This window comes from Enhydra lutris, unplaced genomic scaffold (genome assembly GCF_002288905.1).
Source record: "Enhydra lutris kenyoni isolate GAN:26980312 unplaced genomic scaffold, ASM228890v2 scaffoldscaffold87, whole genome shotgun sequence".
In the NCBI taxonomy this organism is placed as follows: Eukaryota; Metazoa; Chordata; class Mammalia; order Carnivora; family Mustelidae; genus Enhydra; species Enhydra lutris.
In genome coordinates, this window is record NW_019154171.1 from 2,578,587 (window position 1) to 2,604,871 (window position 26,285).

At 40.2% G+C, this 26,285-nt stretch overlaps 1 protein-coding gene across 3 annotated transcripts in view; it reads left to right on the plus strand.

The window, feature by feature from the left end:
* Window positions 1–26,285, plus strand: part of LOC111161915 (gamma-aminobutyric acid type A receptor beta3 subunit) — a 220,488-nt gene that overhangs the window by 131,828 nt on the left and 62,375 nt on the right. For all 3 annotated transcript variants that reach the window (XM_022525990.1, XM_022525989.1, XM_022525991.1), the window contains exon 4: window positions 17,314–17,534. In XM_022525990.1, the coding sequence (XP_022381698.1) occupies window positions 17,314–17,534 (221 nt within the window). The remainder of the gene's footprint in view (window positions 1–17,313; window positions 17,535–26,285) is intronic.

Here is a 26,285-nt window from a genome sequence, read left to right on the forward strand (position 1 = left end):
TGCAGCTATCCAGTACTGCTTTGGTGTGTGTGTGCCTGTGTGTGTACATATGCATGCAGATATGTGTATGCAGATAGGTAGATAGCTGAACTATTTTTAGAGTGAGAACAGTAATTCACAGTGTTCTTTCTGTTTCTCGTGGCTTTGCAAGCTTTCTCTGCTTTCTCAACTGCACAGCTAGGATCCAGCCACTGTGCTGCTGATACATTGTTTTGTTTAGCTAGTAATCACAGCTTAGAGATACATTTTCCTTCCCATGAGTTCGGAATATATATTTGTGTATTTATATTTACATTTATACACATACATATTACCTGTGTGTGTTTGTGGGTGCATGCATGTGTGTGTATTCCTTGTTCTTCATTCTTTTTTTAAGCTTTTATTTATTTATTAGAGAGAGAGAGCAAGACTGGGAGCACATGCAGGAGAAGCCCAGAGGAAGAAGAAGCAGGCTCCCCACTGAGCAGAGAGCCTGACACGGGGCTCTATCCCAGGACCCTGGGATCATGACCTGAGCTGAAGGTGGATGCTTTACTGACTGAGCCACCCAGGCACCCCAGCCCTGTTCTTTATTCTTAACATTACTTCATTATGGCAGGGTACTCAGCCACTGCGTATGCATCTTGCTGTCAGCTCTCCTCTGTCAGTCAGGGAAACTCAGTTGCACCTGTCACTGGCCCAGCCATGAACTGGTAGACTGGTGTGACTGGGAAATCTCCATCCACCCCTTGACCTATCCAATGTGACTCACATGTGCTAATGAAACTGACCAGAGCAGATGTGATCTCCTTCTCAGGTCCAGGGGTTTAGTCATGGACAGTTGAGGGGCAAAGTATAATTCTGAGAACCTTAATTCTTTTTTTTTTTTTTTTTTTTTTATTTGACAGAGAGAGATCAAAAGTAGGCAGAGAGGCAGGCAGAGAGAGAGGAGGAAGCAAGGCTCCTTGCTGAGCAGAGAGCCCGATGCGGGACTCGATCCCAGGACCCTGAGATCATGACCTGAGCTGAAGGCAGAGGCTTAACCCACTGAGCCACCCAGGTGCCCCTGAGAACCTTAATTCTGACCATGAGTTTGTATTCCACAGGACAGCTGACCCTGTGTTCTGGTGTCCTGTCCCTTAGCTAATCTTGGAACCTCAGCTATGTCGGTCAATCCCCTATCCACCTTCTTTACTCTCTCACTGTCATTTGGCCTGTCCCAGAGGGAGGCATCCATGAGAACTAAGGTTGTTGGAGCAACTCTGTCAAGCCTGCTCTACAGAACCTCCAACATTTGCTTCAGCTCTGGGAAATCATCTGATACAGTGACCAGGTTCAGACATTATTTCTCTGGCTCATGTCCTGCACTGGAAGGCAATCAGATCATCGCAGGTTGTCATTCGTAAAAGTAAATTTGCTAACAGCCATAAACGCTGGAAGGAAGTCTAAGGTCTTTTACAGAAGTCTATCACTCATAGTACTGTTTCATTTAACCTTGCACAAATGGTTTTTTTAGGATATGGGGTTACATTTTCAGTCAGAGCATAGCAGGAGACAACAAAAAGGATTGTAGCATTTTTGACATTGCACCCTATACATTTTAAGTGCCCACAGTTTCACGGTTTTAAAGGTGAATATAAAGCAAGTGAATCATGACTGATTAAATTACCAGCTGTTAATTATATTGCTGGTTATAAATTATAAACTCTAATTCTAATTAACACAGCAGTTAATTAATTGACAACTTTGGTTGTGTTACAACTGAGTCTGGCATGCACAATTCCAAACTCATGGGAAGGGGAAAAAATGTGTCTACAAGCTGTATAATCAGTGGCACAGTGACTAAATCCTAGCTTTGTGAATCCTGAGACAGCCTGCAAGGGAACGAGAAATATAAAGGACACTCAGAATTATTGTTCTCATACTAAAAATAGTCTAGCTGTTATCCAACATGAGGTAAGTCACATATGGAAAACGTGTATTTTAATATCCAACATTACTCACAAAATCAAGAAAATGTACAATTAACTTGATAGTTGATGTTCTAACCAACACCCTGGTGCATGCAGACCTTTTGCTACTTTAAATCCTCATCTGGATGGTATGTGAAAGTTCGTTGTCAGTGGCTCGAACCCTCTTGGCTGGTCCACAGCTCTGCCTGATGATTCCTGTGAACTCATATGCATAGGAATAGTGTCGGATATTATGTTGAAGTTTACTAGGACCACAATTGCCAGCTGAGGGAGTACACTTGGTTTCTTGAAACAGTCCTCTTCCTTTTGAATAATTAAACAGTTCTTGTTTATTTACCAATTTCTAAGCAAAACATGGACATTTTAACATCAGAATCAGCCTTTCATGACTCCTGTTGGCACCACCAACATTTCACCTTCTCTTTATGAATCCTAAATCTTCTCTGTGCATGCATGATGTGAAGGCATAAGTATTGAAAGGGACTAATTAGAAACATCTGTTTACATTTACCAGAAGCAGATATTAGAAGAATTAAAATAAACACCACCAGCATGCAATAGCTTAAAGAAATTGAATATGCAAGAATGTCTGAGTATCATGAGAATGCCAGATTTCTGTGTAAACACACTATATGAATACACTGTATGATATAAAAAGATCCTTTATGAAATGATATAAACAGCAAGCAAAGTTAACATGCACTGAATAAATATTCTGAAATATTCATTTCTCTTCTTCCTTTACCAAACAGCTCGTCGGTGTGACATTTGACGATAGCAGTGCGAGTTGGGTTGATGGCCGTAGTTATTTATAGCATCAGGACCTGGAACGAGGCAGGACATCCATGCTCTGAGGCAGTCCTCGGATACCTGTGCTGAAGCACAGTCAGAAACCTGTAATCCTAGAGCCCTAAACCATGCCTTCATGTTGTCATGCTAGTTGCTTGACAGAGCTGATGGTTTTTGTTGAGACCGCTCGAAGCAGTTTCCAGCAGGACACATTGGCAACCACTAGAATCTCAGAAGCAAGTGGGAAGATTGTGTTCTTCCAACGCACACAGCACGGACTCCTCTCCATGGCAGCGCATGGCGGGAGCCTCCATATGCCTGCGTTTCAGTACACACGTGCATGATTTCTAAATATAGACTGTTGATGTTAGGAAGTTGAGTTTACTAATTTTAATGAAGTGAAAGGATTCTGTCTAACTTTAAGTCAAAATAGTGATCCGAATGTGAATTCATGGAATAAAGTCTAATTACATGCAAAAATAAGAATCACAAATAGAACTTTTAAAAAATACCAGTGCTGGTTCTTAACCTCGTACAATTCTGACCCAAGTCAGTTAGGTAGGGCCCTGGAATTGGACCAGGAATAAGGAAAGAGAAAAGGAAAAGATGATTAAAGATGCTACCAAATAGAGCTGTCAAAAGAGCAATTGGACAAGGAATCAGTGCTCAAAGTAATACCTGGCTTGCAGATAAAAACAGGATGTCATTAGTTAAACATTTTGTTAACATCTTAGGGATGGATGAGATCACCATGGAAGAGGGGAAGAAAAGGGGAAAGGAGCAGGGTCAAGCCTGAGGCAGTCAAACATTGAGATACAGTTGGGAACCTCTGTACTGTTTACCAGCTTGCATTCCCACCAACAGTGTAAGAGGGTTCCCCTTTCTCCACATCCTCGCCAACATTTGTTGTTTACTGTCTTGTTAATTTTGGCCATTCTAACTGGTGTAAGATGGTATCTCATTGTAGTTTTGATTTGAATCTCCCTGATGGCTAGTGATGTTGAACAATTTCTTTTTTTTTTTTTTTAATGTGCCTGTTAGCCATTTGTATGTCTTCTATTGGGAAGTATCTATTCATTTCTTCTGCTCTTTTTTGGACTGGATTATTTGGTTTTTTTGGATGTGAGTTTGAGAAGTTCTTTACAGATCCCGGATACCAGCCCTTTATCTGTAATGTCATTTGCAAAAATCTTCTATTCTGTGGATTGCCTCTTAGTTTTGTTCACTGTTCCCTTTGCTGTGCAAAAGCTTTTTATCTTGATGAAGCCCCAAAGTTAATTTTTGCTTTTGTTTCCCTATACAATGGAATATTACTCAGCCATCAGAAAGGATGGATACACCCGCCATTTGCATTGACATGGATGGAATGCAGGGAATTATGCTAAGTGAAATAAGTCAAGCAGAGAAAGACAATGATCATATGGTTTTACTCATATGTAGAACATAAGGAATAGTGCAGAGGACTACAGGGGAATGGAGGGAAAACTGAATGGGAATAAATCAGAGCGGGAGACAAACCATGAGAGACTCTGGATTCTGGGAACCAAACTGAAGGTTACAGAAGGGAGGGGGTTGGGGGATGGGGTAACCAGGTGATGGATATTAAGGAGGGAACATGTGGTGGTAAGCACTGGGAGTTATACGCCACTAATGAATCATTGAACACTACATCAGAAACTAACGATGTACTCTATGCTGGCTAATTGATCATAATAATGAAAAGAGAGAGAGAGAGAGAGATGGGAGGTAGAAGCACAGGAGCCCTGAGATGAACCACTTATGGAGTAGAAAGGCCAGAAGAGGGAGTGTCTCCAGGAAAGTGAGCTTTCAGCCATGCTCAAGTTCCCTATATATATTGAGTCAAATGAGGACAAAAAGTGCCCTATGGAGGTCATTGGGTAACCTTGCTGTGAACAGGCTAGAGATTGGAAGCAAATCTCAGGTGAACTGATGAGGAGATGAAAACTCTGTGTTCAGCAATTTGGTTGACTAGAAATTCTAAAGAACTTTCAGTATAAAATCATTAGAAATGTTGAACAAATCATAATAAACATGGCTGACATGTATCACCTAATTTACAGGAAAATAAGAGAAAGTTCCAGGATCCACAAAAAAGGACAGATTTTGAGAGAAAACTGAGGATCAAAGTGTTGTAAGCTGTACTTGAAGACTGGAAGGCCTGGGGTTGTTTGCCCCATGTGACCCGTTGGCTTGCTGTTAATGATGAGACAGAAATAAGAGACTAAAGTAAGGAACTCTATAAAGCAGAGGGTTAAAATTGAGTCTTCATAGAGCTGGCACACCCAAGGGCCGCACACTCATTAGAAGGGTATTGTAGAAAGACATACCCCAAAGGGAATTCCATCAAAGGAAGATGATAAAAAAATGTGTCTGTTTCACATGGGCTTTCGGTGGCATGAAAGACATCTTCCCTGAGAATTTGTATCACATGCCCATATTAATCTGGATTTGGGGATTGAATTCAAACTGCAGAGAAATTTTCACTGGAAGTGATCCGAGGTTATCAACCAATGTAGAACAACAGGTGAAAGCACATGCAAAACTTTTATGAAGGGACACGCTGGCAACAAAAACCCCGTAGAAGTTCTGCTCACTTGTTCAGCAAATGTTTATGAAACCTCTATCATGTGCAAGGCACTGTCTCAGCACTGTGCTCACAATATATCAGTCAGCAAAACAAACTTCCTGAACTCATGCAGCTTACATTCTAGCATGGGAGAAAGGACATAAACATAATTTAAAAACATAAAATACATATACCATACATATATAGAATATGAACAGGGTTAATAGGATAGAAGAGGATAGGGGAGGAAGGTCTCCATTGTCAGGAACAGGAACTTTCCATTGTCAGGAACTTGTTCAAAAGGTGAATCTGAGTAAAGACGTAGGTGAGGAAGTCAGACTAAGGGGAGGAAGGTTATTTGGGGAAAGAGAGCTCCAGAATACAAAGGGCCTCAGGTAGGAGAATGTCTGGATTGTTTGAGGAACAACAAAGAGGGTATTTTTGTGTTGGGGCCAATGATTGGTCTGGGATTTCACCAACAGTTTCATGGATGCTGAAAAAATGCATCAATCTTGTGGGTGAGACAAAGGACAGTTGACTACTCTCATCTAGGGGCAGCAATATAATTGTGGGGTCCAGCACAAAATGAGAGTACCGGTCCTTTGTTTAAAAAGATGGAGTAAATTGGGGCCCCTGGGTGGCTCAGTGGGTTAAAGCCTCTGCCTTCCGCTCAGGTCATGATCTGGGCATCCTGGGATTGAGTCAGCAGGGAGCCTGCTTCCCCCTCTCTCTCTGCCTGCTTCTCTGCCTACTTGTGATCTCTGTCTGCCAAATAAATAAATAAAATCTTTAAAAAAATAAAAAGCAGGAGTAAATAATCATTCCTCTCCTATCTAAAAGTTAGCATTTGTGTTTCTCCTTTCTCAGAAACTTGTGCTTGACTGAGTGTGTGAAAATCGGCATTGCAGTTTCTTTCTGGCTACCTAAGGTTTGATTACAGTGTCCCAGAGGATAGAACTGCTTTATGTAATTCCACGTAGTGATGCCCACCCAAATTTTTCTGCTGAAATTCAGAAAAATAATGATGATCAAGCCAATATTTTCTCAGTTATATAAAGTATAATATTGTTAATATTGTGATTTATCTAATAACAGTAGCCTAACCGGTTTTGGGTAAAACCCAGAAATAGACATGATCTCAGAAATGAATGAGCTTGCTGTCTAAAAATAGCACATCTTCTTAGAAACTGAAAGTACTTTAAAATGTGTGGCATCACTAATCCACATGATTTGTCTCTGAGGAGAAGAAATCCATTGTTAAATCCTACCATAGAGGCACATATATAAAAGCAAAGGGCATTGAATTCTCACAGTTCAAGTACATGATGGGGTTCTTCATTTAAAATGGGAATATTCAGGGCGCCTGGGTGGCTCAGTTGGTTAAGCAGCTATCTTCAGCTTGGGTCACAATTCCAGAGTCACAGGATCAAGTCCTGCATCGGGCTCCCAGCTCCATGGGGAGTCTGCCTCTCCCTCTGACCTTCTCACCTCTCATGCTCTCTCTCACTGTCTCTCTCTCAAATAAATAAATAAAATCTTTTAAAAAAATAAAATAAAATGGGAATATTCATCCTTTATATTATAATAAATTTCTTTCTGTTGAAGCATATTTTTCCTTGTTTGCTCTCTTGAAGGGATTCAAAGAGAAATTATTTTTAAGTGATATTCAGTTCAACAAATCTAATGGTTTGAACTCTAGAAGCCAAGTAACCCAAAAGATTTAAGATTACGTCTATTTAAAGATGTAAAATCTTCAACTTCATGGCCATCTGCAGGAACCATGCCTGAGCAAGGGAAAAGCACGGAGGCTTGTTAAATGCCACACAGTCAGAATGTAGGCAAGTCACTCACAAGTCTCCAAGTGTGACATTCGACCAGTTGTTCGAATATCCCTCAAATATAGAGGTGTTGAGGGTTCCTTGCACAAGCAATATGGCTGTTTCTCACAGCCAGTTCTTGGAGCATCTTTGGATGAATGACATATTTAAGAGACATCTCATCCCCTTTTAGAAGCCTATTAATTAAAAATAGCTGCTAGAAAATGAAGATCCATATCGCATATATATATATATATATATATATATATATATATCTCATATATATTAATATATACATAAGTTACTGAACAGTCTGGTGTCTTTAGCGAGTATTATTCAGATAAATACTTTTTTAGAATAAAGGAGAATATTCAATGACTCTCCAGTTTACAAGCACATTCCAAAATTTCATTCATATGGTGTTTGTGCTGAGTTGAAACATCTGTTCTTATACAGAGTGTGAGACATCTGATCATCTTGTATATTCTTGTATTTAACCCATTATATACCTGAGGTCTGGTGTTGGACCTGCCTGCTCTAGACGTGGGTAAGTGTTCTAGGATGCAATTTGAGAGTCCAGAAGCTTATCTGTATTCATGGAGCTGTCAGTGAAACACTCCCAACGCTCTGTACTGTTGCTGACTCACGAGCCAGTTCTAGATACGGAAGGCATTTAGACAATAGGATCAACAGAGCCCAGTGACTGAACACATGTTGAATGTAAGCTAAGAAAGAAAGAAGTTGGTGTACAGCCTCTGGTTTTGGTTTGGTTGAAAATGAGTGAGTGGGTACAAAATGGTGGTACAGAATGGAGAACAGATTTGGCATAGAAAGATAATGAGTTAATTTTGGACATATTGAGCTTGGGTGGCCTGTAGGGCATCCTGATGGAAAGGCTCAGAAGGCAGCTGGATTTACCCATGCAAATCTCAGAGAAGTACAATGTCACAGATACTGATGGAGGAATCTGGGAATGGGAAAGAAAAGCTTCTCTCCCCTGGCTTCCTGGTGCCCAATTTAGGAGAGTACCTTCCCCTTTAAAAAAAAAAAAAAAAGAGGCTATTCAAGGCCACCAGTTTACAATTAAAGGGGGCCAGGAACGAGACACTTAATAAAAATGTTCTTTATATAGAGGGGTCAATTGGCCATAAAGTGGGGTTTTTCCCCATTGAAAATGGGGAGGACTGGGTAGGAAGTGAGTCCAGGAGCATTTGAAGGTCCAGTCATTCATAGCAGGTCAGGCTGGCAGGATGGCTGGTTCTAGTTTTTTGTTATTAGTGCTATAGTTATTTTTACAAATTTGTGTTTAATATTAATCTGTAACTTCAAAACATTTTACAGCAGAATAAAAATGGTTGATAAAAATCTAGTGACCTGATACATTTCAAGGAACAAGCTTGTATCTGTTACATTTGGATATTAAGTAAAAGACGCATTTAGGATTTTAAATGCAAAGTGTGAAGCCTACTTCAGTGGTGTTGAAAATTCTACAGTAAAGTATCAGGCTGAGACTTTCAGCTGAACCTCCAAATAATATCCAAATAATAATATCCAGTAATATCCAATATCCAATAATATCTAATAATATCCAATATCCAATAATATGTAAATAATAAAGCCCATTTTGCTTTGCTGTTTGGTATGTTCTTGGTATAGAACAATGCACTGGGGGTCCAACTGTGAAAGAGGAGCATTTTTTATCCAGTGCTGGGAGGCTTCTTTTAGGGCTGCCTGGCCCTGCTTTAGGTTGAGGGAAGACAATGCAGAATTTTCCAAATGCCTAGTATGAGTCAAGCACTGTGTTAAGCATTGTTAGCTCAATTAATTGCTAGAGCACTTTTTTAAATGACCATTTTTAATTTCTTTTTTCCTCAAGAGATTTCTGAGACTCAGAGTGATTAGGTGACTTTCCCAGGTAAGGTCCAGAGCAAGGAAGCCTATCCAGTGTGTCAGAAGCATCGTGCCCTACTACTCCCTGTACATCAGCCCCTGCCAGAGACTTATTTAGCTGTGGGCATCTGTCTTACATTTCCTTCGTTCTCATTGGTTTATGTTGAATTCTCAATTTTTTCTGATACTACTTTTTTTTCCTTTTTTTTTGGTCCTTTGAATGTAGATCGGTATAATCATTTTGCTTTTCAAACTTAATGGACTCCAGAAAAATATCTATGATATCTATTTATATGTGAAAAGAAAAACATATATTCAAAGTAATTTATATCCTATGCCAGTTTTTCAGGTGGCTTTGGAGAACTGGGGAACTTGTAATTATTTTCACCAGCCCTTTTACACTTCATACAGAGGTGACTTGTTCATCCTTTGAATACATTTAACATTTAGGTGAATGAATAAAAAATACAAACCATGAAACTTTGGGCAGGTATAACAATTATAAGAAGACCAGAACATCTCTGCGACCTACCTGCTCATTTGCACACCAGCCTCCTTTCTTCCCAGCCCAGACTTAGTAGATATCCCTTAAATATACACTTCTTTTGCATTATTGTGTGTTCCTTGATTCCTAATGGGTGCCTCCACCATGCTAAGCCCTTAAAAGTGTGGCAGGCTATCTTCCCAGATAGGGTAAGTGGGCTTAGAACAGCGAAATGGTTCACCTACATTTGCCCAGTAAACAGGAAGGAAGCTAACTTGAAACTTGGGCATATTTGATACTAAAGCTCCTTCTCTTAATCACTTTCATTTTTTTTTCTTTGTTTCAGTCTTATGTTTACCTCCTAGATAGTGAACTACTTAAAGTTACAAATTATGTCTTCCTTATCTCTGGGTCCCTAGCACTCTGCATAGTCCCTCATCTATGGAGATACTCAGGGAGTGCTTGAAAGGGGATGGGGCAGGAAGAGAGGGTAGCAGAAAGAGGTATGTCACGCTTTCTTAGAAAAAAATCACCATATGGATTCAATGAATGGAAACCTAAGCACCAATGAAGTCTGTTGTGGGAGAAGAGGTGGATGTCACGTTGGATACTCCTTTTTAGATGGTTAAAAAGAATGGATTCGAAATTTCTAAATACATTTTGTTAAGAGAAGTGCCAAGATTCCCCCAGCTTAATTGTAGTTGCAGAAATGCCTGCAAAGGGAGTCTCTAGGACCTAGGTCTTATGTATACTTTTCAGAACACTTTTCATTAACCTGAGAACAACTTACCTGTGAGGTTTTGTATCACAAACTTGCTGAAGCAGATGCAAATGCAGGTGTCCCGTGGCTTTCACAGCTGCAGCTAGATATTTAAATGTGGTTTAGAGATTGCATTTCTTTCTCAGGGTTAGTAAATTTTGTCTTCATTTCCTGCGCTGAGGAAATCTCTTCAATTTCTTAATTGCAGAATAATGAGCAGTATCTCCACTTTCAAATATGTATTCTTGTTATTTTAATGTGATAAATGTGGAGAGAGTTCCACCAGCAGAAAGAAACTTTGTTGTTTATCTCTTATTGCAATTTATGTGAGCTGCTTGAATGCCCAAAAGATAGGCTGAGGTTTTATTTTGTTATTTTTGTTGTTACTGCCTCTGTTTCTACATTCTTAGGAGATTTTGAAAGGACTGCCACCTATGTATAAATGCTTGGGAGATGAATGGCTCATATTCAAGAATGCCTGTTCCCTGCCCCCAGCTACTGGGGCTAAGACTGCCAACAATCCTTTCCTAGCAGTCCCAGACTGTCTACTCCTTCTGTCCCACCCACTGTATTTCAGCCCACTGGCTCCAAACCCTGGGACCCTGGCTGGGCTGGTGTCTTACCCAGGAACTCTGGCTTCTGACCTTTGCATGAAATGGATTTTTGTAAGCTGGGATAAAACCTGACAACTATGTCACATTTTTTCAATGACAAAAATTATGCAAATTCTAAAGAAATTACTAAAACCTTGAAGAATTTCCATCACTAGTATTTGTTCTCACCTTGTAAAAGCAATATGAAGCAGGTAGGAATGCACCTCCATGGACTTATTAGTATGCTGATTGATTTGATACACAAACATCTGCACACCCGGGCATGCACAGAGTTAGAGAGGGGAAAAAAGTCCATGACTTCAGTAGCTTATCAGAGGTCATGATCTCCCCCAAAAAAGCCCTAAGGAATAATGGCCTTCTCATTGAATGATTTTGCTTGTAAGATTCTTTTAAAGAAAGACTGTTCTGAATATAGTTCTTACTTCAGTATTTCTTCATGCTGATCCTAAGTTTGTCATATGCCTTTTATAAAATGGGGAGAGAGGAGTTCAAGACATTCAAACTTACCTAGTGATTTTGTTCAGTTACCATAGTTGAAACCAACTATAATTAATTAATCCACATTTATACATTATATATAGGTCCTAGTGGACTAGAGAATTCTGGATGAGGAAACACTTGGGTTTTCCTCCTCACTACCTAAACTTTCTCCACTGAATCCCATATCCCAGGGCTATAGTGTCCACTGGAATCTGTCACAGTATAAACCAGAGAGGGGAGGCTTTCTTGTATGGATAACCATTTCAGATACAGATGAACCTGGTAAGGCAGAAGCCCAGGTGGTCTCAACTGGTGTCCTGGGTCCAGGTCCACACAGACACACATACATACACTCAGGCAGTCTGTGACTAGATATGGAACAGCACAGATCCTGCTCCCCTGGAGACATGGCTGAGCTAACCTAGGAGGCCAAGGATGGTTCCTCTACATGGGCTTCCAGTTGCCTTCCCTGGCAAGGATTTAGGGGTGGACAGCTGAGTGAACAGAGAAGCAGAGGTGGTAGGAGGTGCTGGAAGCTGAGGGGGCTGAGGGCCAGGAAATCAATGTGTTTACTTAGGGCCCCCCAACTATCTGGTGCCAGCCCCATTCCCAGGTTGGATCTGCACCTAAACCAGAAACCCAGTGTTCTCAGGGCCCCCCGGGCTGTTGAAGCAGCTGCTAACACAGTGGATGAGAATCATTATCTATGTACACACGTTCAGTGTGTCAATTAATTAATGTATAGGAGGGATATTTTATAAATGCTCAAAGTACTGCAAATTTCAACTACCATCCAAAGCACAGTGTTCGGAAATCAAGTGATTCCAAATTATACCCAGAAGGAACTCTGTGAGCCTATATTCCCAGCCAGGTCTGGAGAATCTGAGACAGGGCTAGGAGTGAAGATTTTCCCTTTCAATCCATGAAGACCCCACAGCAGAGGGGGTTCTGTGTCTCCTGGACACAGGGCCCCGCCATTGTGCCTCAATTAGCAGCTATTTCCGTCATTCCTGATCTCTAGACCATTGCTCCACTCCTGCATCTGTCAACATGTTCTGTCTAGACGTGCTGACATGGCTGGTTGTGCCACAGCCAAGGGTCAGTGCCAGGAAGCAGACTGCCTCTTCCTACCACAAGTAGATTGTGTGCAAATCTAATTAAGCCTACCCTCCCAGGGTGAGGTTTCTGGAGCTTGTGTCCATCACATGGCACAGTGAAGGGGCTTCGTGGTCCCCCAGGCTCCACCCCTCCTGGACATCCACTACTCTCATGAGCCTACTCCTCCCAGACTCCTGCTTCTCCCCATGCCCCACCCCTTCCTGTACTTCATTCCTCTGTATTCCTCACAGAGCCTAGATCCTCGATGCTGCCCCACTCTTCCCTCCAGCCCTTTTCCTCCAGACCTTTGCTTTTCCCCACACCAGACCCTCCTCTCACTCTGACCCCCTTTGATCCCCAAAGCTCCTAATGCCAGCTTTTCCCTATACTCTATTCTTTCCTCATCCCCACCTCTCCCCACTCCTCCCTACTGTCTCTGTCCAGGAGAGTTAGTTTCCCCTGCAAAGGGCACAGGTGGGAAAGGAGGAAACAATCACAGCTTCCTCTCGCCCTGGCAAGGGCTATTGGTGTCTGAGAGTTCTGCATCAGTGTGACTGCAGACCCTTCCCTGTGCTCAGGTGGATCACATCACCAGAACCAGAAAGATGAAAGCAGGGACACCAGGAGCTCTCCAGAGCCCCAAAGAATGGAGAGGCTGGCATTCACCACCAGGATCAGATTCACCAGTATTGCCTGGTTCTAATCCCTATCAAGGCATAAGCCCCCCAAAGCCCTGCATTTGAGAAATGCCATTTCAGGGCCTTTCCCCTGTCTCCTTCCATCCCCCTCCAAAACCCCCCTCAGCTGTACCACATTTGGGGGTGACCAATCCAAAAAAAAAAAAAAAAAGGCAAGGAAGGCTCACAAAGACTCTGGGGAGCTCCAAATGTGGGAAGCACCAACTTGTCTGGGATCCCCTGAAGGAAAGAAACTTTCACAAGGCATCTGTATCCATAGCAGCTGTGCTAAATGTTTATGAGGATGGGGGGCTTTAGTGGTTCCATAGTGTTTATTCCCCTCAAAAACAGCATTGACTTATGTGACTTGCTTCTCCACCCTTTGAGAAATCTTTGCAAACCATCCTCCCACCAAGCTCATTTCAGTATATTACACAGAACAATTTAACTCCTGTCCCTTAGAGCTTCGGTTTCGGGGTTGAGAGTTGCACCCTGTAGGGAGGTAGCCCCAGCTTCAAATCCCAGGTCCTCTAGTTACTCTTGTTTAATGGGGCATGCAGGGGAGGGAGGAGGCAAATTATTTCAGCTCTTCCATTTTTTTTTCCTTCATCAATTGGGGATGATAATGAGAATACTAATAATCCCTGCATTATGTTTAAGTGAAATGACATTAGAAATGACTGGCATATGCCAAGGGATCAGAGCGTGTTCACTGTTACTGTCATTTGTCTGCCAATCTGTACAGAAGGAAGTGGGATACTGAGTAGTGTCCCCACTGATGTAGTGAAGCCATTGCTTCAGAAGGCAGAAGTTGGATTTAAATAGCTATTTTTCCCTGTCTGTTACCTAAGCTCTCAGCAACCCTAATCCACTCAAGTCACCTCAGCAAACACCCAAGACCAAAATTGAGAAGTGTTGTTAATGGTGTGGAGAAAGCACAGGTCAAAATAAGACCCAGAGCCTGAGCTTGCAGACTCTGCATGACAACTGGGTTCCCAGGATAAACTGACACATTCCCTCCATCCTCATGGCAACCCATGTGAACGCCAGTTGGAAGGGAACTCAGAGATGTGCTAGACTTCATGACTCAGGCGTAGGATGTGGGCTTAGAAACCAAAGAGAGAAGCAAGTGAAATGCTTCTATTTCAATAAGAATGTAATTTGGAGCATTATATTCAAATAGAAAATCCTTTAGCTGCTACTGCTGATTTATTTCCACCTTGTTGTGCCACTAGAACTTTGAATGTTTCAGTTAAAATGCATCACGTACATTAGCCATCATGCATGGTAATGCAGGGAATGCGATGGCACTCTTTGGGGGTCCATTTGCAGCCTGAGGTTGTACATCAAGCCCAATATCTGCAAACTTTTAGGATTTCCCTAACCTGCATCCCCCTTCCACTTGTTCTCCCTTATCAACCACCAGCAAGCACTCTCTACTCATTTTGGTCTTTGCTCATCAGCTCTCTCACCACCACACAACCGATCTTCCCGATCAGTGATTTTGTGTTTAAAATAGGTTTTATTATTATTTGGGTATGGCAAGGGCAACAGATCAGAAGACAGCTGCCATTGGAAAGATAGTTTGCAAACCACAGACCTCAAAGGAAGGGGGTACACCATCCATCGCAGGGAAGAGGGTGGGGGCACACACAGGGAAGCACTAGGGTCGGTCACAGGAAAGAAGGGAAACTGTGGGCAAAGAGCTTTCTTTATTGTGGTTTCCATGAGAATGAATGGGCATATGGGAGGCTGGATAAGCAGTCTTAGGATGGGCTAGTTTGAATAATTTAAGTGGGCCCTGGGGTCTAGACTGTCCCTATTTTCCTGGTACTTGAACATAGTTGAAATATTGGCCTGGAGTGTGAAAGCCCAATAGAGAAGGCACTTGGGGGTATGAGCTCTGGATTGGTTGATTTGCATCTGGAAAGCACAATCTAGACCTTAACAGAATTGGTTGCTATCTCTAGGAATGGGCTAGACCTGAGGGAAAGGAGGAAAGTCCTTCCAGGGTCAGCCAGGGTCTATAAGTGCTTATTTAAAGCATAAGGAAACAGAAAATTAAAGACTATTAATACGCTTGGTTATGTCACTTCCTACTGGACTGTCAATGGCTTTCATTGGCTGAGGAGCTGGCATTCGAGGTTTTTTTTTTTTTTTTTACATTCTGGTCCCTGCTATAGAGTCCAGCCTTGCCCACCATGCTGTCCTTTTCTCCTTTTGAACCTTAAGTTGCACGTAAACTGAACTCCTCACTGTCTCTCATCAGTTCAGTAAAATCAATGAAACAAAAGCAACATACTTGTTGGTGTGCCTGGGTGGCTCAGTTGGTTAATCTGCTGCCTTTGGCTCAAGTCACAATCCCAGCGTCCTGGGATCGGGTTCCACACCGGGCTCCTTGCTGAGTGGGGAGCCTGCTTCTCTCTCTGTCTCTGCATGCCACTCTGCCTGCTTGTGCTCTCTCTTTCTCTCTGACAAATAAATAAAATCTTCAAAAAAAAAAAAAAAAACCAACATACTTGTATGATTCTTTTTCATGCCCCCTCTCCAATATCTGGCTAACCAAGGCCTATCTTTAATGTCACCTGCTCTATGAGAGCTGGTGATGGTGTGTGGCCCAGGTCACACAGGTAATGCCAGGCACAGAGCTCTGTCCATGTAAGTGCTTAGGAAAAATCTCTTCTATGTTTCTTCACCCACTCAAATACTATCTCTCCGTCCAGTTGCAGATAAAACCTCTATAAAGACTCCCCAGCCCATTTGAATTTTCTTGCTTCCCCCCCGTCTGATTTTTTTTTTTAATGGCCCTTATGGCTTAAAATTTATTTTGCTGATAGTTGTTTAGCATGTATTGGTTTTGTCACCTTGCCTGTGAGCACATGGAGAAGAACTTCCAGGTGTGTTCTTTGTCATTTCAGAGCCTTCTGTGCTCTAATACTCATGAGATCAGTAATAAGTAGACATTATTGGATTAATAAGCACTGAAAACTGCCCTGTGAATCAGCAAAATGAGTATTGGATGGGATGTCATAAGACGTGTCTAGGATGGGTTCTTGAATTGATTTGCAATGCCACCTCTCATTGCCCACAAAGCCAGGCTGTTTGCAGACATCCGGAAGTGTGTGATTTCAGTCGCTTCTCTAAGAAACAGTGATTTCTCCTTCCCTGGTGAGAGTTTACCCTCTTTCCTTTGGATTTTCAGCTTGGATCCTTCTGTAGTGGGTTCAGGATGTCCCATGAATATTACCAAATTTTCAGACTTGATTGTCATAGATTGGAATAGTGATTGCCAAAAGAATAAAAATTTACAAATAGAATTTTCATGTTTAGCTTGATTTCTTTTTTCTACTTTCTTACTGCATACTTTGCAAACAAACAAACAAAACAAAACAAAAAACAAATGAACAAACAAAATGTAGGATCATCTGTCTAAATACTTGCTTGTTTTGCTGGCAAGCCTGTGGGGGTTGCACCATGGCCCATTTCCCCCTCTCCTACACCTGGCTTTAGCTATAGGCTCCCATTTTCCCCAGACGAATGCATCATCATCTCAAGGTGATGATACGGCCTAGTTAGTGTGGGAATGGCCATGCCATTCTGGAAGAGAAAGAAAATGTAATGACCTAGAGACCTCCCACAGGTATTATGTCTCCAGGGTGCAGAGGGTTTTTATTTCCAGCCCTCATGGAGGGTAGGAGAGGGAAGTGGCTTACCTTATAGAGAAAATCTGTAGATAGAGCTCCTCCGCTGTGGATGGTAAAGATGCACGACTGCCTGGTGGGAGATGGAGGACCTAGGGGAGTTTTCAGGGTCCTGCCAGCAACCTGATTTTATGATGACTTTAAAAAAAATTTTTTTGACCTTTATATTGGTGTGGCTATTGCTTAAATGCCAATACGTCTCATCTGGTTCTTACCTAAATAAAACAGAGGATTTAAAAAAAAATTTTTTTTATTAAAACAACAACAACAGGGCATTTATAGACATGATTTACACCTATTAAGCCTCATATTTGCATTTACAAGAAAGCAACCACTGTTTCCTACCTTGCCTGAAAATAATGTCCATTTCTCCTGGGTTCCAACCTGAATTTGACCAGTCATGAAGGAAATATGCCTGTGGCTGTGCACAAACTAATTCTTTTCTTTTCTTTTTTTTCCCCCAGGATTACACCTTAACCATGTATTTTCAACAATATTGGAGAGATAAAAGGCTTGCCTATTCTGGGATCCCTCTCAACCTCACGCTTGACAATCGAGTGGCTGACCAGCTATGGGTGCCTGACACATATTTCTTAAACGACAAAAAGTCATTTGTGCATGGAGTGACAGTGAAAAACCGCATGATCCGCCTTCACCCTGATGGGACGGTGCTGTACGGGCTCAGGTCTGTCTGCCTTTTCAGGGCCAATTTTGCAGTTGCATGGTGCATTGGCGTTGAATTTCTCACTTGAGGTGATTATAGGGAGTGAGACCACGTCTTCAGATTATTAGGAGACAACTGCAAAACACTGAGCTTTGCACACACACATGCACACACACACACACACACACACACACACACAAATCTTAGAAATACAAGATTTGGGGCATTATTGTTACCATAAATAGTCACCACGCAAGGGAAAAACTTCCTCCTTGGATTGATTTTAAATAATTGGTTTGCCTATCTAAGAACACAGATTCCCTGAGGATGGATTTCCCATATTATAACCACAGAGTCCTGTAATTAATATTGCTGTGAGGGGTGCCTGGGTGGCTCAGTGGGTTAAGCCTCTGCCTCCGGCTCGGGTCATGGTCTCAGGGTCCTGGGATCGAGCCCCACATCGGGATCTCTGCTCAGCAGAGAGCCTGCTTCCCTTCTTCTCTCTCTCTGCCTGCCTCTCTGCCTACTTGTGATCTCTGTCTGTCAAATAACTAAATAAAATCTTTAAAAAAAAAATATTGCTGTGACACTGCAGAGCTTTTCAGTAAAGTTTTCCCAAAGCTGTTTGCCCAGGTGAAAAAAAAAATGTCTAGTTTTGCTGTTACACGGTATAATCTCCTCAGAGCTTCATGAGGTAGTGTCACCAATATTTATGGGAATGACTAAATGAGAGGCTTCCTGATGAGAATCATCTCTCACCAGGTCTCATAAGGAAATCACTTGACTCAGTAAACCAGACTGCTGCCTGGAACCCTGAGGAGGCTCTGGGCTTCCCTGGTTACCCAGGAAACCACCAGACCTTCCCATGATGTTCCACCACGGCTGGTGGCTAATTATTTGAATATCATCACCCTTGCTAAATGGTGATCTTAAAAATCTTTCATCCTTGTGTTGATTTTGCAATGATTTTTGTTTTGTTTTGTTTTGTTTTGTTTTGAAGTGATTTGTGTGTCTGTGTCTGTGTCTGTGGGTGGGTAGGTAGGTATGGGTGTGAGTGCGTACATGCATACATGTGTGTCTTTCTTATATCCTGGCCTAAAAGTGCCTTTGAGATCTTGTAGGAATGACCACAGTTTTGAGTAGGACACAGGTGGATATCTTGGAGAAGATATTTGTCATAAAATTTTGTGAGTCCATAATCCTCTAACGAAGACTCCAGCACATCTAAAGGAAATCATAAAAACATATATTTAAATCCATATCACTGTGACTTTTACTGCTTCAGATGAGGAAAGGGGAATATTTAACATTGCCTTAAGTAGAAAATATTGAGTGACTTTCTCAAAACAGCAATATACAGAATAAGAGACAGAATTTTAGCAAAAAATCAGACTTTGTAATGGAGGAAAAGTGGTGCATGTCAAACAAGCCATGGTATTACTGTAGGAAAAAAGTTCAGATTGATGTTTTTCTGGACATTCCAGGCATTTTGTATTTTTGCCTGGAAATAAAAAACATGGATGTAAAATTCTGGAAGTTCTGACAAGTACATCAGTTGTACAAAAGATTACCCAGAAACCATGTGAGCATGAAATGAGGAGTCATGTCCCTCCTTTATCTGCCCCCCAAAATATGAATAGAAAAAGTGTGTGTGTGTGTGTGTGTGTGTGTGTGTGTGTGTGTGTGTAGAGCAAAAAGAAACAAATCTCAATAAAAAATGAAGCCTAGACTTCTTGGCTTTTTAAAAAAGAATTATTTATTTATTTTAGAGACAGAGAGAGAGGAGAAAGAGAAGATGAGGAGGGTTGGGAGGGGCAGAGGGAGAGGAAGTAGGAGAGAAGCAGACTCTGCTGAGTAGGGAGCCTGAGGCAGGGCTCAATTCAGGACCCTGATATCATAACCTGAGCCAAAATCAAGTCAAATGCTTAAACATCTGAGCCAGCCACCTAGGCTTCCTGGCTTTCTAAACAAAACTTGGTATTTGGGTCCTCTCCATTTTTATTTTTGCATTCTTTATTTTCTTACCAGAGTTAGAATATGTTAGTATGCCTCTGTTGAAACTTTAACTGTTAGGATAGTGCCTTAGTCTATTCACACTGCTATAACAAAATACCATAAGCTGGGTGGCTTACAAACAACAGACATTTATTTCTCACATTTCTGGAGCCTGTAATACAAGATCAAGGTGCCAGTGTCAAGGAGCGGCCAGCTTCCTCATTCACAATAGGTGCCTTCTTGCTGTGTGCTCAGCTGGTGAACCCGGCAAGGGAGTTCTGTGGGATCTCTTTTATAAGAACACTAATCCCATTCATGAAAGATCCACCCTCATAACCTAATACCACCACCTTTAGGGGTTAAGATTTCAACATATGAGTTTAGGGAATGGGAACTTAAACATTTAAACCATAGTAGTCAGAATGATATGATATGAATGAAGGGACTGTAATAAATTTCCAAGCTGTGTTTGGAAGTGTTGGATTTAACAACATAAAACATGCAAGAATAAGGAAACCAAGAGAATAAAACTGCATCCTTAGCTAATACTCTGCCTATAAATTTATATATAAAAGTTAAGTAATCATATAATAAGCTTTGGGAAGTTTTCAATAATAAACTTGGTACAATAACTTCAAGAACTCTCTAGTCAAATTTATATGCATTATACATCTCAAACAGCCTTTTAAGTCAGTAAATGGATTTCTAAATAAATAGCTGTATTTATTCAAATGTAGTCTTAATATACTCCTTAGATCTTTATTTAGAACCTCATATTTTTGAAACAATTCTTCAGATCTCTGTGGACCAGAAAGAAAAATCTCTAAACAACAGACCGCCACATTCTGCACATGCTTAACAGCTACCCTGTGCCATCTGATTCCTTTTGAAATTGGCTGATCTAGAAATTTCTGCCTTTAGATTTAAAAATCACACATAGCTATAGAAGTCAATTTGAATTTGAATTTGAAGTAATTCAAATTTTTGGACAAGAAACACTTTAGTATTTCAAAATACTGATAATGTAATTAAATTCATGTATATACATATTCTGATTTACTCTATGTGAACCGAAGTACCATTTATATTTATTCTATTTTATACACACACACACACACTCACAGTATAGGTATTGTGTTTTTGGTTTAAAAAAAAAAAACAGTGTGAGTGTTCACATTGGTAAGGCACCCTCTGTCATCCTCTTGGCCCCAAACCCTGTCGTCCATTTGTTCTCTTTCTCCTGTTGTGTTCACTGGATCATATTAGTGACATGGCAAACCAAGGATGGGCCAGTGTATGAAACCCTAGTGATACAGTATATCCTTTTGGTATCTAGGTACCATGCATGAACCTGAAGGAGGTCTGATACAGCTGAGGTCTTTAGTGAGTTGAACTCCCATGGAGCTTGATGGAGCACTGGGATCATTGTTTATCTACTGCTTTTACAGTGCTGCTGATGAAATTCCAGCCCAACAGGGATTGCTTTCTTACTGGCTGTATCTCTGAGATAGTGGTTATCCTGGATGTATCCCTGAGACATCAGTGTTGATTATTTTCTCCCCATTTGAGACTGGAATTTCCTTCACCCAGCTATACGCAGTTGCCTATACTGGTAGGTCAGTCACCGTTAAGCTCCTCTAGGCTTCTTTTCCTGTTCATGTCCAGCCATTGCAGTATGGGATCAATGAGGGCTTTTTCTTTATCAAGCGTAGATGAAGATCTCTGGCTGTGGATGAGCTGTCCATGATGTAGGTTTGTACGTCATCTCAGTCTTATTCTGGGAAATCATTAATCCGTTACTCTGATGACTCTGCAAAAGTGGTCGATGACTGCTCACACAGATAGTTGAGAGTGATCATGTTCTTGTAGTGATAAAAAGTCATTATAAATCAGAAACTGTTTTTTCAATGACTCTTAAAGCCTCTTGAGTTTGAAACTTGGGCTAACGCTACCATGAGCTCATTGGATTGGGCTCAGCTAAATCAGTGATGAGCCTTTTACACACTCTACGTCACCATGTGATGTGAGAGAATGCTCTAGATAGGGCATACATACCATCCTAAAATAAAACTGGGGCTCTTTGAATTTCCTTTGGGCAGCCAGACCTTTTTAGGAACTAGGAAAATCTTGGCTAAGATGCTTATGGATCTTGGGGCTGTTCCTGTCACAGTTTTTCTGTTTTCTTTGGTTCTGGGCTCGAGTTTTTTTGCTGCCTGTGAGAAGGTAGAGTCATCCCTCTCCTGTCTTCCCGTGTTTCTTTTTCAGTCAGCTGATCACCTGATGTCACTGAATATCTTACCTAGCATCATTTTGTAGCGTGACCTTTTCTTCAGGCCACATACTTCATCTTTGTTTTTTTGTTTTTTTTGTTTTTTTTCCTGATGCTAGGAATTGGAAATGGGTTCACAAAACAGTATTTGATTTGCTTCAAAAAGCACCTGAGAATCTAAGGTTGAGTCATCTTCATCAAAACAGTGTAGCCATGTTCTTCCTGAGAAGCTTATTGCAAAATTTGTTGGAAGATAAACTGCAACATTTCCACTTGCTATTAAAAATACTCAAAATTGTTAAAGTTGACATTCCGATAATGAAGAAGTTGAATGCAATATATTAAGATGAAGCTACAACATATTTCACAAAATTCAAATTAAGTCATCTAATTGGTTTGGCTGTCATCTAATTGGTTTGGCTGTCATCTTATTCTTTTTATACAGTGGTTCCGACCAGACATCTCTTTCCCCCAGAAAATATGTAAACTAACAGAATTAATAAGGCCCATGTGATTTGAGCACAGGCGTGCTTACTTTCCAAACTCCTATTTTGCCACTGTTTCTCAGTTACTTCTATGTAAGTAAATAACATATTGGTGAATTGCTTTCTAAAAAGGATCATGCTGGGACCCCTGGGTTTCTCAGTCAGTTAAGCATCAGACCCTTGATTTTGGCTCAGGTCATGATTTCAGGGTCGTGGGATCCTTACATTGGGCTCTGTGCTTAGCACAGAGTCTGCTTGTCTCTCTCCCTCCCCCCTGCTTGTGGGCTCTCTCTCCCTCTCTCTCTCTGTGTTTGTCCCCCAAAAAATAAATAAATAAATAAAATTTTTTTAAAAAAGGATTATGCCAGTATTTACTCCTGTCAGCAATCAGTTACATATTTAGTGTTGGACATCTGCTTTGGACTTTATCCTTATTTTGGTTACTGCAAATAACCTATCTATTTACTTCATCCCTCAGGGCTGGAGAAAAATCTCTCATTTCATTTTAAGTTCATACTCATAAAATTCTATATCCTTCCTATGCTCATCTGTTCTTCCCCTGCTTTTAAGGACTCTTTCACACCTTCACTTCAGTCACCTCCCGCCACACTCATTTGACATTGCCTCATACTTTCATTAAAAACACAGAAGCCTCTTCATCTTCCCATTTCCCATCTAACATGCTTGTTACTCACACTCTGACTCTTCCACTCACTCTTTATCTTGCTTCCAGTATGCAGACCTTCCTTCCACTCTTCAGAAGTATCAAGCATTAGGATGTACCTATCTTAAGGCCTTTGCACATGCTCTTTGCTGGATGTAATACAACACTTCTAGATATTTGTGTTTTTAGTCTCATGGAGTAGTTATGTAATTGAGGACAGTTCAACGGTCACCTCCACAAGGAGAATTCTGCTTTGATTGTCTATTCCCTTTCTATTACAACATATTGCTTTTATTTGCATTAGAGCACTTATTTAGATGTAACTTTATTTTGCCATTTTATTGCATCTCTTATGTATTGACTTTTTATTTATCAATAATGGTGGGGAAGCCACCATGAGAATATAAATTCTCTGAGAAAAGAACTGTTTCTGTCTTATTTATTGTTCCATCCCCAAAACCTAATGCAGTGCTGGGTGGAAAAGATATTCTATGAGGATTAAATTTAAATTCTAATTCTTTCTGTAGTATTTCTATTTTTATATTTTCTATTTAGATTCTTAATCCATCAGAATTTATCTTGGTTAGAATTATGTTCATTAAGTATTACTTTGAACAAGTGCTATAATATATCCAATCTTTCCTACATAACATGTGACATTTCTGAATTCATTCATGTCTTCATTTCCTGGCTTATAGCAGAATTTTGTCATTTTCTTCAGACAGCCCTCTCATATCTTGATAAGGTTATTCCTATTCATTATGTGCGATGCTTTTAGGAATGGGATCATTTTTGTCTTCTTTTTCCAACTGTCTTTTACTGATATGTGGGAAAGCTATAGTCTATTTGCTTATAAGTATCTTTGTTTGGGCATTTATCCAATATCATATCCATTTAGGCTAACAGTTTAGTTAATAATCTTGAGGATTTTGGTCTAATAGTCATATTTTTATAATGATTTTTATGTTTATTTTCTTTAGTTTTATTCTTATTTCTATTTCCTGATTATTGCACTGATTTCAACTTCCAGAAAATACAACACAATAGGGATAACAGTGTACATTATTTCCTAGTTCTTTAAGAGTGCTTCTTGTATCCCACTATGAAAAAATGATTTGCATTTTCAGTTTAAGGTAGTTATGAATCATTCTTTTACTTTTATTAAAAAATGTTCTGGGAACTGTGACATGAGTTGAATAACACAGATATCACCAATTTATGAAATTTATATTCAAGAACTAATTATAAATCAGATAACTGACCCCAGATTATTTTTTCTTTACATATCAGAAATAAAAATAGATTTTTATTAATTCACCCCATCTGCTCATTTTCCTAATTTAACCTGTAACTGAAATGTATTAATTCCCTACCTTGATTCATCCTTAACTTCCTGAGATAAATCCTATTTTATCATGGTGGGCAATACTCTGTAAAAAACTATTACATTTGTTCTGTCCCTGGCAAACTTATAATTGTTTTTATTTTCACTGAAACATGACTGACACAAAATGTTCTGTTAGTTTCAGGTGTACAACATATTGATTCAACAATTGTATATATTATTCAAGCATACCATGATAAGTATAGTCACCATCTGTCGTGATGCAATGTGATAATATTATTGACTATACTCCCTATGCTGTATTTTTCATCTCTGTGACTTATTTATTTTAGAAATGGAAGTCTGTACCTCTGATTCCCTTTATCTATTCTACCAACCCTCCACCCTCCTCCCTTCTGGTAGCCACCAGTTTGTTTCCTGTGTTTAAGAGTCTGTTTTTTGTTTGTTTCCTGGTTTGCTTTGTTTGGATTCTACAAATAAGTGAAAGCTTATGGTATTTTTCTTTTTCTGTCTGACTTATTTTACTTAGCATAATGCCCTGTAATTTCATCATGCTGTTGCAAATAACAAGATTTCATTTCTTTTTATGGCTGAATAATATCATAGTGTGCATGTGTGTGTGTGTGTGTATCACATCTTCTTTTCCATTCATCTACCAATGAACACAGGTTGCTTCCATAATCTTGGGTGTTGTAAATAATGCTGTAATAAACATAGGGGTGCATATAGCTTTCCAAATTAGAACTTTCATGGATGGGGGTAAGTGCCCATAGTGGAATTATTGCATCCTATGGGATTTCTATTTTTAATTTTTTGAGGAATTTTCATAGTGTTTTCCATAGTGGTTGCACCAGTTTACATTCCCACCAGCATGTGGGTCCCTTTTTTCCACATCACTGCAAACACTCATTATTTCTTATCTTTTTTGATATTTGCCATTGACTGGTGTGAAGTGATATCTCATTGTGGTTTTGATGATTGATGGATGATGGATTGATGATTTTCCTGATGATTAGTGATGTTAAACATCTTTTTACATGTTGGTTGGCTATCTGTATGTCTTTGGAGAAATGTCTATTTAAGTTCTTTGCCCATTTTTTTATCAGACTATTTTTTTGATGTTGAGATGTGTTCTTCATATATTTTAGATATTAATCCTTTATCAAATATATCATTTGCAGATATCCTCTCCAATTCAATAAGTTGACTTTTTGCTTTGTTGATGGTTTCCTTTGCTATGCAAAAGCTTTTTATTTTGGTGTAGCCCCAATAGTTTACTTTTGCTTTTGTTTTCTCTACCTGAGAAGACATATCCATAAATATGTTGCTATAATTATTCCTTTAAAAATCTTTAGACAACAAGTTTATTGGTGGTAAACATACCTTGTGACCTAGTCATAGTGCAGTTTTGTTTGTCCCCCACGATCACCTTATACACTGTTCAGTGAAGTATTACTTAACCTTATAAAAATTTGGGCAGATCTCATGTTTTTCTGCCAATATTTTAGTAATAGTTCTTTTTTTTAAAATTTAATTTAATTTTATTTTTTTCAGGGTTCCAAAATCCATTGTTTATGCACCACACCCAGTGCTCCATGCAATATGTGCCCTCCATAATACCCACCACCAGGCTCATCCCACCCTCCCCCTCCCTCCAAAATCCTCAGTTTGTTTCTCAGAGTCCACAGTCTCTCATGGTTTGTCTCAGGAATTATCAGGTCAATGTTTAATACTAAATTAGATTTAGCATTTATATTTTCTCCTTCCATAGCCCTGCCCTATTTTAGGCTAGAAGGTTGTAATGGCAAAGGGAGGATAGTTGATTTCTCAGCCTCCCTGATTCTACTTTTCTCTATACCTCTTCTACCCCACAACCCAGGTTGACAGTTTAAGTAAGACTCCTCCCATTTTGGAGATTAAGGGGATGGAGGGAAAATAAGGAAAAAAGGTTTTACTTGAGCTAGTATCATTTTTCCCATAGCTTCATACTCTCTGGACTTAGAAGATATTGAAA